The following is a 20303-nucleotide window of genomic DNA, read 5'->3' on the forward strand; positions in this document are numbered from 1 at the left end:
GTATGTTTTTAATAAATGTGTCTTTTATATTATAATTAATAAGGAATATGCTATTTAATCATTTTCCTTGGTGTATTAAATCTGCCACATACATGTTATGTTGGACTATTATAAATAATCAGAATACTTGCAATCTCTGATTTTTTTTATCATGTTAAAATCATAATTGACTGATGGCCGCTGGAGATGCCGCCGGAAGTGCCGCTCACTGGTGGCCGCTGGAGATGCCGCTCCCGCATTTGGCCGCTGGACATGCCGCTCACTGGTGGCAGCTGGAGATGCCGCCGGAAGTGCCGCTTCGAGATGCCGATGCCGCATTTTGCGCTTGCTCTCTCTCGAAAAGAAAGGACTTTGTTTGAGAATCATTTATTGATGCTGGGTGGGTTCACAAACAGTCCTTCTTATGAACCGATTCTTTTTGAGGATTCATTCTGACCGATTCGTGAACCGTTTAGGATGACTTTTTTGGGGGGGAATAAAATGAAATGTGGGAACAAAACTGTTAACGATTATTGAACGAACCATTCATATTAAATATATTTATAAAAAAAATACCATTATTATTTCTTATATTGGAAGTTATATTCTTATTTGTGTTAGCAATCATTTTAACAAAAGTGTTTTAACAATAACAAACAAACATGTAACAAGATTTAATAAAATCCAAACAGTTACAACACCAAACACCAAAAAATTAACAAAAAATGCCGCGCTGCATGACTCAAGTAAATCGTTTTTAAATATAAAAAATTAACCGTTCGAACGAACCGAATCCTAAAACGATTCAGACTCCTCGATGCACATTGTAGTTCAAAACAATGCATTTATTTGATTTTGCCCTCAGAATAAAAAATACTTCATCGAGCAAAGTGGCGTGGAGTAAATAAAATGTATCAAAAAAGAAGATTAAAAATAACGTAGTTAAAAAAAAATTGTCGAATCATGTAAATTTGTCACATGTCTTTCTTTTATGCAATTAATTGACAGGTTTAATACCCTATCACTTTCTAGTCAACAGAGCTCTAGCCTATGATCTTTGTCTACGTCATCAAAGAGACGCCTCTCAACAAACGCGCACTGCTATTGGTGTATCATCTTACACGCCTAACCAATAGATTTCATGAATTTGGGGGGAGTTTTTGGATTCGGCATATAATTGGCTATTTGAAGACTATGTCCCGCCCATTCTTAAAGTGACAGTAGGAAAGGCGATTCCTCTGCAGGCTGCAGGTCTCGGCGGTGCACGACACGTCCTCTGGCGGGGGTTGGACGCACATTAGGGGGGTGAATACAACATTAATCTACGAATTCCATCATGGCAGCGACCTTAATGCGTTCCCTTGTAAAGAAGAGGGTAAGAAACACAAAAAGCATTGAATTCTTTTTTTACAACCATGCAAGTTGTATGAGTTTGACGTTACGCAACATCAACTTAGCGGTCAAACACCACGAGCAGATACTTTGTAGCCACCCTGAAAGCAGTTCTATATATAATGCACTAAAAATGGCAAGAAGTTTGTCGCCTAATCGCCACAAAGTTATGACCTTTATTCTTATAAAATAATATAATTTAGCAACAGTTCACTTGGTCATTTGTGCATATGCGCTAAGTGCTACTCGTGTTATCACAGTTCCAGAAAGCTTTTGAGTTCATGCATTAATCATTGTTTAAGTTTGAGCTACAGTGAGTCTAAATCAGTCATATTTGCTGCAATCAGAAAAGCAGCTTCACTGTATTTAAAGATAGATATTTGCATATCCACAACATTGATTAAAAGCTACATAACCCATTCGTTTTATTTCAATGCTGATCTGTGCTTTCTATGAATCAGGATAAGTGTAAGAGCACTGCAGTTTTACTATATATGAGGTTTAATATACTGACTGACATTATCAAATGAAGTTATCTTCCCAGAGACAATAGTGTAAATGAATGAAATACTGTTCTGCAGGTTCCTCTTCAGATGGGACGCTTGTGCTACTCCTCCTCCTCTGTGGTAAGTTCATTGGGTATGTGAGCACATATCTGTGCAAAGGGTGTTTGGGCTCAAAAGAAACAAGTGGATTAATAGAATGTTTGTCTAATATGTCAAATGCATTGCAGTCTAAAAAGTAGCGACCATGGGAGCCAAGCAGGCAATTTGATTGTGGAAATATTGCTCATATATCTTATCGTTCTAGGTCTTCAACCTATAGTAGTAGTGTTCCATAAGCCATTAACCTGTAGACAATGTAAACTTTGCCTCATCATTTTAGAAGACCACCACACTTGAACTGAACCTTGTACTAACTAACACTCTGTACGACTCAGATCTGACAGTGACTCGAGAAATCAGTCTTTCATTCTAAACTTTTATTTCCCTCTATTGAGAGGAATAACACTATAGTAGTCTTATGTGTAAAGGCTGGAATACACTACAGTACGCTCTTAAAAATAATATTTCCAAAGGATATTTTATAGTGATGCAATATAGGGGAAAAAAATTAGTGTGAATAACATTTAAAAAATCTAAAGACATTTTTTTTTGCCACTATAAAGAACATTTTGTACAGTTGTTTTTATGGATGTCCGTGCCAATAAAGAACCTTTATTTTTAAGAGTGTACATGACTTAAAAAGATCAAGTCCTCCAGACTGTAAATACTGTAAATCAGGGCAGAAATTGGTTACACTTTATTTTGATGGTCCACTTAAAGGGATACTCCACTTTTTTTGGAAATAGGCTCATTTTACACCTCCCCCAGAGTTAAACAGTTGAGTTTTACCGTTTTCGAATCCATTCAGCCGATCTCCGGGTCTGGCGGTACCACTTTTAGCATAGCTTAGCATAGATCATTGAATCGGACAGGACCATTAGCATCTCTCTCAAAAAAATGACCACAGAGTTTTTATATTTTTCCTATTTAAAACTTGACTCTTCTGTAGTTACATCGTGTACTAAGACCGATGGTCATTTCTTGATTATTACGCAGGAATGAGAGTATAGTTCCTAGCCATATCAGCCTAGAAAATCGCAACTTTTCATTTTCCGTCGGTCTAAGTACACGATGTAACTACAGAAGAGTCAAGTTTTAAATAGGTAAAATATCGAAACTCTTTGGTCATTTTGGTCAGTGATGCTAATGGTCTTGTCCGATTCAATGATCTATGCTAAGCTATGCTAAAAGCGGTACCGCCAGACCCGGAGATCGGCTGAATGGATTCGAAAACGGTAAAACTCAACTGTTTAACTCTGGGGGAGGTGTAAAATGAGCCTATTTCCAAAAAAAGTGGAGTATCCCTTTAAGACATTCTACTAACTTTGAAAGTAATTTGCAACTACATGTCAACTAACTCTAGTTAGAGTATTAGTATACTGTTAGGTTCGAGTTAGTAGAGTATGTAGTTACTTCTAATGAGTGTAATGTCTGTTGGGGAGCATCAAAATAAAGTGTTAGCAGATATTAAGCAGACACTCTACTAATACTCTAATGACTGCTAGTTGACGTAGTTGCAAAGTTACTGATAGTTTGTGGTATGTCTAAAGTGGTCCATCGAAATAGTGTTACCCAAAAATGAGTCAAATGTCATGTAGTGTATTCCATGTATGTAGTGTATTATTGCCTTAAGCTATTTTCTCGTCTCTCACTTGTCTAAAAAAAACAAGCAAAACATACTAGTGTTGCTGCATCAAACCATTATTGTTATAACTATGTTTTTGTTTTTATGAGTTGTGTTTTATGTTTGCTTTTTACACATACTTTTCTCTGTGTCCTTCCTCAGCCTACCACCAAGTTGTTCATTGATGGAAAATTTGTAGAATCCAAGAGTCCAGAATGGTTGGACATTCACAATCCTGTAAGTTCATTCTGTACTAGTAGACGTCTAGTGCTTTTGCTGAATTTACACTGGAAGAGATAATGTACTACACCAGTTTAACGGATTACATTCTTTGAGCATACTTAGGCCAAGTTAAAACCTATTAGATGAATGTGTTTTAATCACATGTGACTAAACTGCACTGCACCTGCACTACTTACTTATACCAGCAGTCAGTATATACTACAGATTCACTGATATTGTTTGGTGTTTTCATGGTTTTGAAAAGGAGTATTCACTGAGTATTACCACAATAAGGCCTGAGCTTTGGTCTAATCTGCTTTACAAAGTAGAAAAACAGATGCTAATAACAATTGCTTTTTTGCATTTGCACTCTATATTCTAGAAACTCTGAATAATATCACATTAGAGCAGTTTTTTTTAGATATAATTCTTGTATAATTCGTATAACTCATTGCTATGAATGAGTGAATCTCGTGTTAGAAAATAATAGTTGTTTTTCGATGTTATGTTAATGTTTGTAACAGCAAGAAAGCACAACCTTTGTAACCAAGCAGAATGACCTACTGTATCAGCACTTTGCAGAAAAATGGGCACAAGCCATCATTTATAGATGCACTGCCTCTGTGATTGAATTATAATGCTCGTGCTCGCCTCAGGCCACCAACGAGGTCATTGGTCGAGTGCCTAAGGCCACACAAGAGGAGATGTTGGCCGCCGCGGACTCGTGCTCACGGGCGTACCATACCTGGTCCGAAACGTCCATCCTGGCCCGCCAGCAGATCTTCCTTCGCTATCAGCAGCTCATTAAAGACAATATTGTGAGTGACTGCTGCTCATCCTCAACCCCTTTGTTTTGATTTCCAGTTCTGTTTTCAGTAACTGGATTATAGTTTAATTGAATTAGGCAAATGGTTACTGATAGTGACAATTAATAGTCCTTTATTGATTTGTAATGTGAATAATTGAAATATAGAGCTTTGAAGGGGGGGTATTGTGATTATTATTTTGATTAATCGTTCTGCCCTACTGCCTGCTAAACGTATAATATGTGATTTGATTTGTGTTTCAGAAAGAGCTGGCCAAGTTGATAACCCTGGAGCAGGGTAAAACCCTGGCTGATGCTGAGGGCGACGTGTTCAGAGGACTGCGTGAGTCGTGTGACAGTTCTTGAGTAAAATCTCTGTTCGTTAATTCCTGTCTGAATGTTTTAGTTAAGTCTGTAGAACATTAAAAGGCATATTGGGTGTTATTTTCAACCTAATGACCATACGCAGCCACTACAGACAATCATTTTGACTCATCCTTTATGATATGTTAAGCAAACATGATGCGTTTACAGTAAACAGCCTTATGAAGGAGGCTTAAGCACTGCAAATGTGTGATGGAATACACTGTGAGTGTGTCCAGATATGTCCAGGCTTGTTATCCTTGCGGATCCTAATTGTCAATAGCTGTTTCCATCCACCTATTTTTATGCGCATTTTGGGATATTCCATAAAAAAATGCTGGATGAAAACGCCAAAATGCACTAAACATCAAAAAATGTTTTGTTTTTACACCACGTGGTACAAGTCGTATTTCTCAGAAAATTACGAGTTTACACGTTGTAATTACAAGTTCTGTGAAGGCTTTTTACAGTTACGATTTACAACATGGTCCAACAACCCTAATGAAACACGCCTGAACCAGCTAATCAAGGTCTTCAGGATTTATTAGAAACTTCGTTTTGGAGCTGGTTGAAGATTCACTCTGCAAGATGATAGGGATATTAGGAATTATATTGGTAATACATAAGAAGTTTCCCTGTCTAACAAAGCACTCCCAACTCAAAGGACAATTAATACTTTATTTTTGGATGAAGCATAAGATAATTCTTTCAAAAGCATGCGTTTTTGCCAACCCCAAACCTTTTGAATGATAGTGTAAGCTTCTCATTTCTGCTTCTAAACCTTCCTGATGCTTGCCTGCTAAGCTTCCATCATAAGTACATTTACTATAAAGATGCTTCTTTTTCTGTTATACACACTGAGAAATAAAACCAACATATCACATGACGTAATAGTCATAATTTTGTTAATTTTAGTGCTATAGATGAGGTGTTGTTGGCTGTTAGGGCCAAAGAAAGCCTTTAGCCCCATATCTGTTTGCACATTTTGTTTGTGTGCCTTCACATTATTTACTCTATTTGTTTGTTGATCTTGCAGAGGTGGTGGAGCACACCTGTAGTATCACATCTCTTATGCTGGGTGAGACCCTCCCCTCTATCACTAAAGACATGGACACGTACACATACCGGTTGCCCATTGGCGTATGTGCCGGTATCGCCCCCTTCAATTTCCCTGCCATGATTCCTCTGTGGATGTTCCCAATGGGCATGGTGTGCGGGAACACCTATTTAATGAAGCCCTCAGAGAGAGTGCCTGGCTGCACCATGTTGCTGGCCAAACTGCTGCAGGACGCCGGCGCTCCAGATGGGACATTAAACATAATCCACGGACAGCATGACGGTACAGAAAACTGCGCAGAAGGATTACAATTTGGCTGCATTATGATCTAGATTATGTGTGCAGATAACTAAATTATTATTTTTTTCATGTGTTTTTATAGCTGTGAACTTCATCTGTGACCATCCCGCCATCAAAGCCATCAGTTTCGTCGGCTCCAACCAGGCTGGCGAGTACATCTATGAGAGAGGCTCCAAAAATGGCAAGAGAGTGCAGAGCAACATGGTTGGTTTTGAACATGAAGTTAATGCATTTCACAGAAAACCATATTGCATGTGTCATTTAGGAACAACAAAACCATACTCAAGCATCCTCTCCAAAAGTCTTAACTTCTTTAAAGAGGCATTCAGTAGTTCTTTAGCTAGCATTAGGTTCTTTGAGTTCTTTGGTTTTATGTTAAATTACACAAGCTATGTTTCCATCCACCTATTTTTATGCGGATTTTGGGATATCGCATTAAAAAATGCTGAATGGAAACGCCACGATGCGCAAAAAAATTCTTTTTTTTATCCGAGAAGATGACATGCGTGTAAACTATGATGGAAACACATTTACTAAATAAATCCCTCAATGCGCAACAAAAAAAATAGTGTGACTTTGCCTCAACCAGCGGATCAGTTTCATTGTACAGCATCTCAATTGCTGATTTGATCATTCTGAAATTCCTGAGCCAAAGTCTGTCATCAGAATGATTTGGTTTAATTCTCTCCAAAAAGCGTCTGGATTCCCAAACACCAGCATCCGAACGCAAGATAACATGACAGCGACTATTGCATTTCGTTTGCACGCTCTGAGACGCAAGCCATTTATGATGATGGAGGAAAATAGAGCCAGTATCTTCACTGATTGCAGCAACGTTCATTTTTATTACAGATATATTGCGCCAGAAAGTGACGATTTTGTTCTCTTGAACGCATGGTACGGAAATGTTTTATTCCAAACTGCTGAATGCATCTTTAAAATGAATAAATAATGAATGAATTAATGAATTTAATTCAATCCATGTTGTTTCAAATCCATATTACTTAGTTACTTCCAGGGAATATGAAATGTGAGTTTTTTTTTTTTAAAGAATATCCTGGTCGCACTTTCCAATATGATGAAAGTGAATGAACAAATATTTTGTTGAAAAATAAATTATTCACATCCTATCAGTTCTCTGTCTTTATCGGTCTAAATCAGGGATGGGCAACTTCAGTCCAGGAGGGCCACTGTCCTGCAGAGTTTAGCTAAAATCAAACAAACCTGAACAAGCTAATCAATCTATAGGCATGTGAGAGTCTATCAGGGTTGGAGCTAAACTCTGCCGGACCAAAGTTGCCCATCCCTGGTCTAAATGACCGGTTGGTTCCATTGGAGAATAATTTGTCAGTCAATAACAACTTGGAATATATTGCAGTGCATGAAGCCATATGGACCATTTTTTTGTTGTATCGTTATTTTTTTGAAGCTTGATAGCTTTCATGCGCTTTCATTATATAGAAAAGAGTGGCCAGGATTCTTCCATTAAAAGAAGGGGAGGGGAGTAATTGACTAAAATCAGTGATGTTAATAAACTAATATTTAGTAGTGTGACGATAAACAGTGCAACTTTCACAAGCAACTGTATCTCAGCACAACTGTAATGGCCAGATGGTGGCAGCATTTGGTTACAAATTAATCTTCACCATTCGGGTTCATTCCTAACCTCTAGAATGAGGCTGCAATTTTAGTCTGACTCAAAATTTGGGAAGGAAATTTTAGATGACCCCTTTTTCAGACTTAATTGCTTTGACAATTCGCATGACTGACTCACAGATGATGCACAGCAGTGAATTAAGTTAAACTGTAGAAATGTAGAAGTTAGCAGTTTACAGATGCCTTGGATTTATCACTGCAGATACACTTCCTTTTTTTGAACCCATGTAACAATCCCCTCCACTATCACAATCCTTTTAATTTCTTTGCAGTTTTGCAAATGAACTTGAATTTCACATTTGAATCTTATGCCAATCTAATAGCTATTCAAGATGGTAAACAGTGTTTTTTGCATTTTTCCCTCTCTTGTACTTTGCCCATTTCCAGTTGTGCTTGTGCTAGAGTTTGTATTTTGATAAAGTTGTAGAGCTGCTTCTTCTGTCCACCAGGGGGCAAAGAATCACGGTGTGGTGATGCCTGATGCCAACAAAGAGAACACACTCAACCAGTTGGTCGGTGCTGCTTTTGGAGCAGCAGGTCAGAGATGCATGGCACTTTCCACTGCAATCCTCATAGGAGAAGCCCAAAACTGGTTGCCTGAGCTGGTTGAACGTGCAAAGAGTCTCCGTGTCAATGCAGGTACTTGAGCTTTATTATATTCATCAGTTCTGATCCTGGTGTACCCCAGTATGTCTCACAAATCTGACACCCAATTTAGGCGTGGAGCACAGTGTCCTAATCAGACACAACACGATAAAGCCCAAAATGCACTCTGCTTGTCTGCATTCGGGAACAGTGCGCATGATGTAATTTTCATCGTCAGCATAGTCCGCTGATGTTTGCACATGCTATCCGCATCCCGCCTGACAACTGCACTTGCAATGATTGAATACCACTAGGTTAGGTGAATGCACCGAATGTGTCCGTTTGCGCTTGCGTGCAGTGGAGTATACTTTGAAAGAACGGTTTCGTTCGGTCTCTTTCTGGTGGAATGATCCTCCCAACCCTAGCTTGACAGCCGAACCCCTGACAATGCTCATCTCTTCCGTTGAGCACTTAACTGCATCCTGGAGAAAACAAATTCAACTTCTATGCTTTTACTATTCCTTATTCCTTCCTTATTACTAGCATTTCTCATGTTTATTGCCCCTTTAAGATGAATCACTTGTTGTATTCCTCATTTGTAAGCCGCTTTGGATAACGGTGTCTGTTAAAATGAATGTAAATGTGAAAGGTTTGCATGTTCAACTGTGTGTGAGACGGAGCAGAATGCAGAAAAAAACGAAATAGACAAAATTATTGTCCATCTAGGGTTTGTCACTTATAATTTTGGACCAATGAGATTTTGTTGCAAACATTACATTTGTTCTGATTGGCTGTGGTTCTGTTGGGTCCCATAATATAATATTTGAAAAAAAAAAATCGTACCAGTTAGAATACATGATATGAATATTGACCAATTCTGTTTTTTTGCGTTTCCAGTCAGGTTTACAGGTGTAAACGGGGTCTAAAAACGTTTTAAGCTTGTCCACTTCGACCACTTCCAGAGGTAGTCGAAAACTCATTCGAACGGATTGCTTTCATATTGTAAACGCTCATGTGGTCGAATGTGTTCGAACAGCCACAAAAGATGCCTACTCTACACCTACTGACCTAATGCGTGAACATTACGGGAAGCGCGCTAGCCAGACGGGATTTAAACTTTGTCGGCTGAAGACCCAAATTTGATTTGAAGACGAAAAACATACCAAGCACAATGTTCTCTCGTCATTCCTGATTTCTAACACACACTCATAGCGTTCAGCGTCGTCTTGCGGCTGAAAATAAATTGCATGAGCTTATTGCGCCCATTAGATCGAAAGATCTTAAAAAGCCCACACATTTATCCGCCCATAGACCCTCTCCTTGAAGAAATCAGGACAGGAGTGGTTGAAAGTGGACAAAAGACAGATTTAACACCAGGTGTAAACGGGTATGTGTCTCCCTCGTCTACTTGTGATCCGATCAACCAAAGCGTATCTTAATACCAGGTGTAAACAGGGCCTATGATACAGTACCATAAATGTCACCTTAGAATATTTTTTCCTGATATTCATTGAATAAAGTATCTCTGCCACAGTTTCACTGTTTTTTTTTTTTTCTCTGCATTTTTTGCTCTATCCCTCTTTTTTAGCCTTTTTGTAGACCACCCATGCCTTCATGACCACACCTCTCCCCGAGCAACTTAAAACATGTTCAGCTCACCCAGAGGAGAGACGCACTATTTTTCTTGGTCATGCCACAAAGATGAAGCACATTTTGTGGTATAAAGGGGACCAGAAATTAGTATGGGCCGATCAAATGTTTGAAAAAAAGTTCTGCCGATGAAAATTGTAATTGTAATCAGAGGAACTAAACCGCAGCAGCTATTCTGAAACCTTAAAACAGCCCTCTAAGACAAATGGCCTTAGGGTATCTAAAATTGTGTGTGTGGCTGTGTTTATTCATATGTGTGTGCATGTATGTGTGTGCAAGTGTATATGGATATGTCAGTGTTTGCCAGTCCCTTTGGTTATAACCCAGTAAAAAAGGGCAAATTAAAGGAAAGTCATCCTCTTCATCCATCTATTCAGCGAAAATCAACAAAACGACACAGAAACCCTTTCTCCAGCATTATGGATGTCTAAACTTCTGGTTAACCAAGTAAATTGTTGTTTGGAAGGGAAACCGCGACATTTTCTGCAAACTATCCACCTAAATCATCTTCACTACAGTAATGATTCAGCAAATGAGTGCATCTTGGTTGTGCGCTGAATTGTTAACATATGAATTCACACGGTTTTGTGGTCATCAGATTTCTGCTCATTCATTATGTAATGAATAGTGTGATCATTCAGCTTTCGTTTCAAATTGCCACATGTGATGACAGTTAAGACTAAAAACATGTTAACAAAAATCTAATTATTATCCGAAATGGCTGTGGTTTGGGTATGTTTTGCAAAAACATGAAAATGTTGAAAAAAAATGTTTTTCTATTATTTTTCCATTTTCTCTTCTGTAAGGTGACCAGCCCGGAGCTGATGTGGGACCTCTCATCTCGCCTCAGGCCAAAGAGCGAGTGAACAGCCTTATTCAGAGTGGTGTGGATGAGGGTGCCAAGTTGCTGCTTGATGGCAGGAATGTGAAGGTCAAGGGTTACGAAAACGGGAACTTCGTAGGACCAACCATCATTAGCAATGTTACGGTAAAAAACACTATTTGTGCATGTTCATCCCACTTATTCATGTTGCTCCAAACCTGTATGCCTTTCTTCTTTGGAACATAAAAGAAGATATTGTGCAGAATGTTTTTTTTATATTTACAATGAAAGTTAATGGGGTTTAGAGTCGTTTTGGACCTCATTAGCCGCGTTTCCACTGTCGGGCCAGTGCGAGCCAGGGCTTTAAACAGGCCGTGCTGGGCTAATAGCCTCGGGCCAGTAGCACCGGGCCCAAAATCTGCTGCGTTTCCACTGTCGGGCCAGAAGCTCCACAGCGCTTCACTAAAACGCCCGTAACACGCCTCTCTGGAACTACGTCACACTAACCCATCTTTTCACCAACAAATGGACGTTTTATCAGAAAACTAATCAGAAAGAAATCACTGCAAACAGCGTGATCGCAAAACAAACATGATTAAACCGACCGTTTGCTGGCATTTTTGTTGTTTACTTGAATATTTAAAATCCAAGCATCGATGTTTTACCACAGGTTTACAATAAAAAGTGATAAAAGGATCATAATGAATTAAATTTGTCAAAATTGCACATTAGTCTCACAGAAATAAATGACCATTGTGATAGCCATTATGATTTGTCTAATTTCTTCAAGCGTTTGCTGTTTTTTTACTATGCGTATCTTCAAGTGTATTTACTATGTTTACTATGGTAATGGTTATAGCGTGCACAGACTTTTGCATCGTGTATAAATATACAACGTGCCGGGCAGGGCCAATAACCTTGAGCCACAAGGCCATCAAGCTGTGTTATCCACTGTCAGGCCAGCAGGCCCTGCAGCGCTACCCTAAAACCTGCCCTTAACATGCCTCTGTAGAACAGCGTTACACAACCTCACCAATTCACCAGCATGGGGCAGCTAGCTGACTGAAAACGAGCTAGATCACAAAAAAATTTACATGACAGAAGAGTCCAGCATTGGTATTTGACCATTATTTACAATAAAAATGTTACATTGACAGTTATTTATTAATTTGTGCACATTAATCATGCTTAATTATACTGCATTTATCACTATTGCACATAAAAAGAGACACGTAATAGCCTACTTATTCAGTCGACCCTGCTTCCATTTATTTGTGATCAAAGGAATGCACAAAACAACTCTTGTTAAGGCTTTTAACTCCAAAGGCACGATTGTAATCGTATATGCTTTGTCTAAGTTCTTCAAGCCGGTCTCTGGTATTCCCCATGTTCATAGGCTTTGGCCCGACAGTGGAAACGCAGCTATTGACTTTCATTATATGGACAAAAACTGTTTGTAACATGTAGGTGGTTAAATCCCAACGAAGTTGGAACATGTCAAGAGGATGCAAAGGCTATGTAATGTTATACACCTGCTGTTTGTGATACCTCAATTTCAGCCCGACATGAAGTGCTATACAGAGGAGATATTTGGACCTGTATTGGTGGTTCTGGGGGCTGACAGCTTGGATGAAGCCATCAGTATGGTCAATAAGAACCCATATGGCAACGGAACTGCCATCTTCACCACCAACGGTGCCGCAGCACGTAAATACACCCATGAAGTTGATGTTGGTCAGGTGAGATTTCTTTCAATATTGACTGGGTTTATGATACACATTGAGATGCATCAAACTGTCTCAACTGGATTGCAGCCTAAACACAAGAGATATCCCATTGTGAAACTCTGGTTTTAGAGTTTATGCTTATTGGGTTGAACTGGTTCTTTTTTGGACTGCAGGGAATGGGAATGCTTGTATTAATGCAATTGTGAGAAAAAGAATTGTGGTATATCAGTATCTGATTATATACACACATCCCTACTAGTTATTCCACCATGATAGTGCCGTTTAACACTGTTGAAGCGGTATCTGTGTGACCTGAGATGGGTGCATGCAAGAGTCAGAACTTTGAGAGACCTCTGGACGTCTGGAAAACTCCCTCCTTATAGACGGTGTAGACATGTTAATGTTCAGTTGTGTCGTATTGGGCACCTCCATATGTCAAGTAGACTCTTGACAAGACCATTGTAGGTAAAGAGTCCCAGGCACACACCTCTAGAGTAAATATTAGAATGTGAAGTAAATGAAATGTGTAAAATCCCCATGGCGCCACTCCTCGACCGTTTCATATGCAAGTGTTGTCTCTTTAGCTGCCATAAGTAACACAAGGCCTTCTTTTAAAAATGTATGTAAAACCTTCCTGAACTTACCTTGTTTGCCACATATTTTAAAATGTACAAAATACAGCGGCTACCACAAAACATGCACACTACAAATAGTTCACAGCAAATATGTGCTTTTTATTCAAACCAGCACTATGCCAAAATATTTAGCTGGTAAAGGTCTAAGTCTGAAATTAAACTCAAAAGGGATCCCTTGCAACCTGTTGATTATGCAAAAAACAGCCCCCTTTTACCCCGTTTGTTTGCCAGTGGCGAGCCGCTATGCCGTGTGTTTGCGATTCACATGCTGGAGTACACGGCACGGGCCATGTGCTGAGCTGGCCTCTCAATCCCCCTCACACAAGAACCTCCTTTTGCCTTTTTTTCCCTCCGTCCACTCCCTCACGAGTCACCTTCGGCCAGAAGGCTCAAATTGTGCAACCGCATAAAAAAAAAAAAAAAAAAAAACCTCTGCCAGTTTCCAGCCTCACCCCATCCCAAAAACAAAATGTTTTGTTTAGTTATTCTCTGCATCCATTACTTTTCTCAGCTGGTACACAAACAAATGATTGTGGCTTTCAGTTGTGTGTCGACTGCCTCGTCAACTCTTTCAATAGAATGAGCTGATTGTTCCACACTTTCCGTACACAGTTGTTGAAGCCCTACAGTAGCTTGTTCCCAAAGCAAAGATGTGCATGGGTGTTTCTTCAACTTTAGGCACTTTAATGTGTCAATAACCATTTAAAGTTCATCAATTATGAAAGGAGTTCAATTCAGCTATAAGCAGCTCTACAGAAGACAGTAATGTATTTATTCAGTGTTGATTCAGTTTAGTTGATTCAAGTGTTGAGTTTGGAAAATTCATCAGTCGAATCAGCTGTATAATGCAACTCTGCAGAAAACAGTGGTTTCATTGCCCAGCTCAATTCAGTTCAAGTTTTGTTCTCATCCAGTATTGTCAGTGCAGTCAAATGGATAATGCAGTATGACTGAATACTATAAGAGCGTGTTCACACTTGGCATGTTTGGTTTGATTTCAACAAACCCTGGTGCAATTACTGTTAGTGCGGTTCATTTGAATAAGTCTGAACGCTGCCATCTGAACCCTGGTGCCACCAAACAAGCAGACATCTCTGAATAGATGGGTCTCGTCCGCTTCCAAACCAACTCTGATGCGGTTCGACTGAAATATGAACGCAACATGGACTAAAGACTTGTAAACTAACCCAAAATAGGACATGATGTCACAACTTGTGACCCTAAAAAGGACAGAATGCTCAAGTATGCGTGTTTTTTCTCGTCATAGTCGCTACGTTGCCCATCACTGTTGGGTGACACCATGTGGGAGTGATCCTTACAGCAGATCTTCGTTTGTGTGTGTGACGGAGCGATTCCTGCCACTGTTTATAAGCTCTTCACGAGTTCTCAGCTGGTCAAAATACTATCATATGTCGGCTACGCACATACAATGAGCGCATTTAGCCCAGAACACAGTAAGTTCTGTCACGAAATATACATAATAAAAGCCGACCAATCAGGTTGTGAACATATCCCTATGTCTTTAGGTTCGGTGTTAAAATGCCAATGTGAACGCTAAGCAGACCAGAACTGAATGTTTTTTTTTTTGTCCAGACCAAACGAACCAAGCGAACCAAACTACAAGTGTGAACATACCCTAAGTGTTGTTTAAACCTCAACTAGGCAAGCCAGAGGTGACAGTGGCAAGGAACCCAGGCTCCATCAGGTGACCCAAATGGAGAACAAAACCTTGGGAGAAACCAGTGCTTCTCTGGCCAAATAAACGAACATGTAATTTATGATTCCAGGCTTCGTCACAAGTCAGATTGTGGATAGATATTGTCAAGTCATCATTAGGTGGGAGCTGTAGTCTGTCCGGCAAGGGCTGCTGTTCAATGACTGTAAGAATGACGAAACTGTGTTGTGGTTCTAGCAGGTCCTGGCATGGCGGGTTCATAGCTGGCCTTAGGGGTCTGTGCTGAGGAAGCTGTGATTGTGTGTATTCAGGATACAGAAAAAGGCTGGCTATGAAATTTGCAAAAAAAAGGAGTCGGCCATTTTGTTCCAAAAATGTAATTTCCATTACAGAAAGATATTAAACTTTGGAAATTACACTGTGGAGGGAATTTACTTTACTTTTAGAAAAAAATTACAATTCTTTGAAACATGCATGTTAGATGTTAGCAGGTTTTTAAGAAAGTTTAGGGTTCTTTTTACAATCCACAATGCAGATGTTCTCACAGTGGAAGAAACCCATGTCAGAAAAAAGAAACGAAATCCACTGGGATGATTGTCCTGTTTTCGCTTGCTATCTAGTAAAGGTTAACACTACATTTAAACTGTAGTTATGTTAAACTCCTATTTCTGGACTTTAATTGCTACATTGACATTGAAGCGCAGTAGGCAAGCTCTTCAGTACACACTGGAAAGGTTGAAGCTACACTTGTATGGTGAGATTTCTAATTTTACATTGAGCAGGGAGACGAACGTGAAGAGGTAATGTATAGAATTTACAAACCGTCACTCCCACATGGTGTCTAGCGACGTGAGGAAAGCATACAGCTTTCTGCGGCAGACAAAAATGCATTTGCGTCTGACGGGTACGCTGTTGTCTTAACTGTCATCAGGGTGTGAGTGTGTCAGATATGTGAGATGCAGTGAACATGACAGCTCAAGAGGGCAAACACAACTGACCTCCGAGACATCTGTTAATATGCTGCTCCTTTTACAGATTGGAGTTAATGTACCAATCCCCGTCCCACTGCCCATGTTTTCATTCACCGGTTCCAGAGGCTCCTTCAGGGGGGACACGAACTTCTATGGAAAGCAAGTAAGTATTCATCACTCACTGTATACACTATATAATATACACTGGATATATATTTCGAACACCAAGTCAAGTAAACCATCTGTAATAAAATAACAAATAATTAAACTACAAGCAACAGCACAAATAAAGACCATAGAGCAAAGATGCGAATTAAACAAACTGTCCTTTTCAGGTAGATCTAACAGTACTTAGATACAAATTAGGTAGATTAGGTACAGAAATTGAATCAAATGTAAAATAACTGCATAGTCTTCACTGTATAATTAAATAAAGATGCATCCTTATTAAAGTTACAAAAGTTATTCAATCAAAAGCATTGATTGAATTTTTTGTTTCTTTTGCAGTGAGTCCGTTGTATGATTAAGATTAAAACACAGGAATATTAGGCTGCTGTCACTTTAAGACAATGCATAGATCCAATATACTGATACTGTTACACATGCGTTTTCTTTCTCAACTGTTTACGTTTACTTAAGACATAACCGACTATGTTTACTAGGATACTTTCCAAGATGGGAATTTTAACATAATTTTGTGTGGAATTGTCTGTCAAGCGCAAGAAGATGTAAAAGAGAACTCAATTCAGTATTCACGTGCTGTCAGACGCGGCTTTCTGGGCGTGTGCTTCGTATGTACAGTCTGAGTACAGCGCGTGAGTTATCTTTTGCGTCTTCTTGCGTTTAACCCCTCAAAATTAATCAGATGGATGGTAGAAAAGTAGAACATTTGACAAGAAACAGTTTTTTAAATAAAGCACAGAAAAGACTCATTTCACTTATACAAAATAAACAAACCAAAAAAATTGCCAAATTGAAAGAGACGTTGAAAAGGTTGACATTTGTTTCTGCCTTGGACATTTTTTATTTTTTTTCGAATGATTGGTCACGTCATATCTTCCCGTCAAATGAACCGTTTAAAATCTGTTCGCATGTTGACATGGTCCATTTGGTTTACCATGTTTTGTCTCCAGAGTTTGGCTTTAAAATTTGTTTTGGTATAAAATTTCATCGGCTGTAGTTTGTCATAAAACTATGACTGACATGTTTTGACACGAGTGGTTTATTGCTTTCGCCAGCATACGTTTGCCAGCCACCTGCCATTTCTCATGTGATGTCATTGTCATTTTGGGAGGGTATTAAAAAGATGACTAATCTTGAGTCATTGTTTAGTCTTAAGTATTTTGGTATTCTTTCCATCACAGGGCATTCAGTTCTACACACAGATCAAAACTGTTACCTCACAGTGGAAGGCAGAAGATGCTACGCTGAAGTCCCCTGCCGTGACAATGCCAACAATGGGACGTTAAGCGTTGATCACCTGTATAAATTCCGCCCTGCCCCCCAAAATCTTCAAAACCACAAGTTTTAACTACTGAACATTGATATTTTCAAAATAAATTGACCTTTTCACTGTTAAAATGTTCTGTGTAGTTAAATAATTCCAAAAAATGTGATTTTCTTTTTCTTTTTTCTTCTTCCACTCTTTGATAATTAAAAAAAAAAAAATCTAATAAATGTAGCTCATTTTGCTCTTTAATTGTATAAAACATCTTACATCTTCTGTCAAATGGTTGGCAGTTTCTTACCCTGATATAGCAGAAGTTTCTATGTTTCATAAGATAAATGACTCCACATTCAACACTAAATTTAGTTTGAGTGTTGACAAGCTGTATTAAGTCTACAAAAAAAGGTTAAGTGCTACAGTATTTAATATCTGTAGCTAACTGGCTTTTCTGAACTGTTCAACTGACATTATCTCTGGTTATGAATGTCTAAATTCATATGCAAAATTTGTGAACTGTTGATGAATAGAAGACTGTTTTGGGCTGTTTGCCTCAATAAAAAAAAGACAATGAATTTGTTCTTGTTGAAGTTATTTATTTTTAGTAGCACTTGCTAAGGTAAAGCCGGATGCACACTATATGATTTATAATAGTCCTTTTACGGATGTTGATTGTCAAACTGTACGAACATGATTCCTGCGGGACGCCATGTCACACTGTAGGATCTCAGTTGTCATAATGCCAGACTCTATGACAGTCAGAAACGGACGCATGCAAGAAGACTCGTCCAGAGTTTTACATCATCAATCTGTGACGTGTTCTGCTGCATTTACATGCGAGAAAGAAATGGTGGCTAGCAAACAAAAACAATCTCTTGCGTTAATTTTGATATTAGCTATTGATATTAGAATAAAGAATGAATATGAATATGATACTGGCTTTTCTTGAAAAGAAAACTGGATAAAATGAAGATGGTGGAGCCACACTGCAGCATTGCACCTCAACTTCTGACACTGCCAGAATTTAGTTGGAGGTAAAATTTTATTGCAATGGCCATCAATCGGCTGTCTGCGAACATGCTAAACTAGCGATAAAAGACTTCAGATTTTGGCCTAGGATCATAGGAATCTGTTACGATTCACAAAATTTGTCTCAGACGGCCAAATCGTGGCCAAAATCGTACAGTGTGAACCCGGCTTCAGTTTCACTACATCCATAAGTATAAAATTTTACTTTATGTGCTTATTCAACTTTAAACTTGAAAAATCGGTGGAAAATCATCTGCAAATTAGGTGGACAAATGAAATCAGAGGTGATGAGTTGTGTTTCTTGGGTTATAGAGGTCTTATGATGCGATTCCTTAACAATCCGGTTTGGGAGACAGCACTCTGCAGTACGCCATTAATTATGGTGAACCAGCACAGGGAAGATGCAAAGCTGAGATAAATTACTCTGGATCTTCTTCTTACAGCTTGGCTGCTCTGTCTGCTAAACAACCAACCTCATATGGAGTAAATCTTGGAGATGCTTTGTAATTTGCATGGCGTCCTCTGGCATGCTAGTGTCTATCCCTGGCACCCTTGAAAAAAGCTGACAAAGCCAAGAGATGGGCTGGTTTCTTATGTGGGCGAAGAAAAAATGCAGAGACGACATAAAACATTTTTAACATTTTTAACATTTATACACTACCTGGCTGTTACTATGAAGCTAATTCCACTGGACACTAAAAGTTTGCTCCCAGTACGTACATTTCAAATGGCTGAACCTAAAGAAATATTTGACATTGTTTGCAACTTAATAAATAACTAAAGCATCAGTGACATGCTTTAATTGACCAAAGTCTAGCACAGCAGAGATAAAAATTCCAAACTGGTATGGCTTTCTTTCTTCTGTAAAATACACAAAGAGAGAAGATATTTTGAAAAATATATATATATATATTTTTTTTTCAGTAGGGACCCTATTGAGGGTGTGTGCGAATAATGCCAGTTCTGGGTACTTTAAAAGTACATTTTTAAAAACTGAACCTGGTTATCTGAAGGTTACCACAAAGTAGTGTGATTATAATCTGTAAATTATGCCTCTGCAAACTTAACCCACAGAGAACCAACCTAGAAAAGTAGTTCCAGCTCAACAACTTTATAGCTTAATAAAAAAACATGTCTTATACTAAATAATTCATGTAAGTGGATAAAAACTACAAGCTTCACATTTCTGCTTTTAAACCATTTGTCCCACTGACCTGCTAAGCTTCCACCGCTACACAGTCCAGTATGATAGTAAATGCGTTTTCCGTTCGGTTTTACAAGCTGAGGGATGAGTCAAAATTCTTTTCTTAGGTGATCATCAGCATGCCACAAATGCTGGCCACTGAATATTCTTTGGGTATGCCAGTGTCCGCAACACAAATGCGAGCATGATCTAGTTGCGCTACCCTGCTTTCTCTAGATATCTACAAATAAGTTGAAAGTACAAAATGTGCATGTGAAGCTAAGTGGCATGTTCAAACTCAGCATGCAGATGTTTCTTGCGGTGAGTTATGTCAAGGCCAGTGCAGCCGTATTTTTACCCTTGACTCCTGGTTTTGTCTAACTCCTCATCTATTCAGCTGAATGTACTGTCAAAAGCCAACTTTGCATCGTGTTGCCATCGCGTTTACCCTGAAAAGAGAGGGGTACCTGAAGAGAACCCAACTCCGGGAGTGAAACTTTCAAACGACTGTGATATGCATCTTTTAAAAAGAGATTCCCAGGTAACACTTCTCATCAAGAAGCCTTATTACTCTTTCA

At 38.9% G+C, this 20303-nt stretch overlaps 1 protein-coding gene across 1 annotated transcript; it reads left to right on the forward strand.

The window, feature by feature from the left end:
• The first annotated feature begins 1184 nt into the window (after nucleotides 1–1184).
• aldh6a1 (aldehyde dehydrogenase 6 family, member A1) lies at nucleotides 1185–18068 on the forward strand. The gene is made up of 12 exons (XM_084393541.1): nucleotides 1185–1354; nucleotides 1953–1997; nucleotides 3763–3837; nucleotides 4479–4640; nucleotides 4892–4970; nucleotides 6027–6329; nucleotides 6430–6551; nucleotides 8453–8642; nucleotides 11045–11226; nucleotides 12621–12800; nucleotides 16134–16232; nucleotides 17434–18068. The coding sequence occupies exons 1-12, from the start codon at nucleotides 1316–1318 to the stop codon at nucleotides 17536–17538; spliced, it is 1581 nt and encodes a 526-aa protein (XP_084249667.1). The 5' UTR covers nucleotides 1185–1315; the 3' UTR covers nucleotides 17539–18068.
• Nucleotides 18069–20303: the final 2235 nt, after the last annotated feature.

This window comes from Rutilus rutilus (assembly GCF_951802725.1).
Source record: "Rutilus rutilus genome assembly, chromosome: 21".
NCBI classification, from domain to species: domain Eukaryota; kingdom Metazoa; phylum Chordata; class Actinopteri; order Cypriniformes; family Leuciscidae; genus Rutilus; species Rutilus rutilus.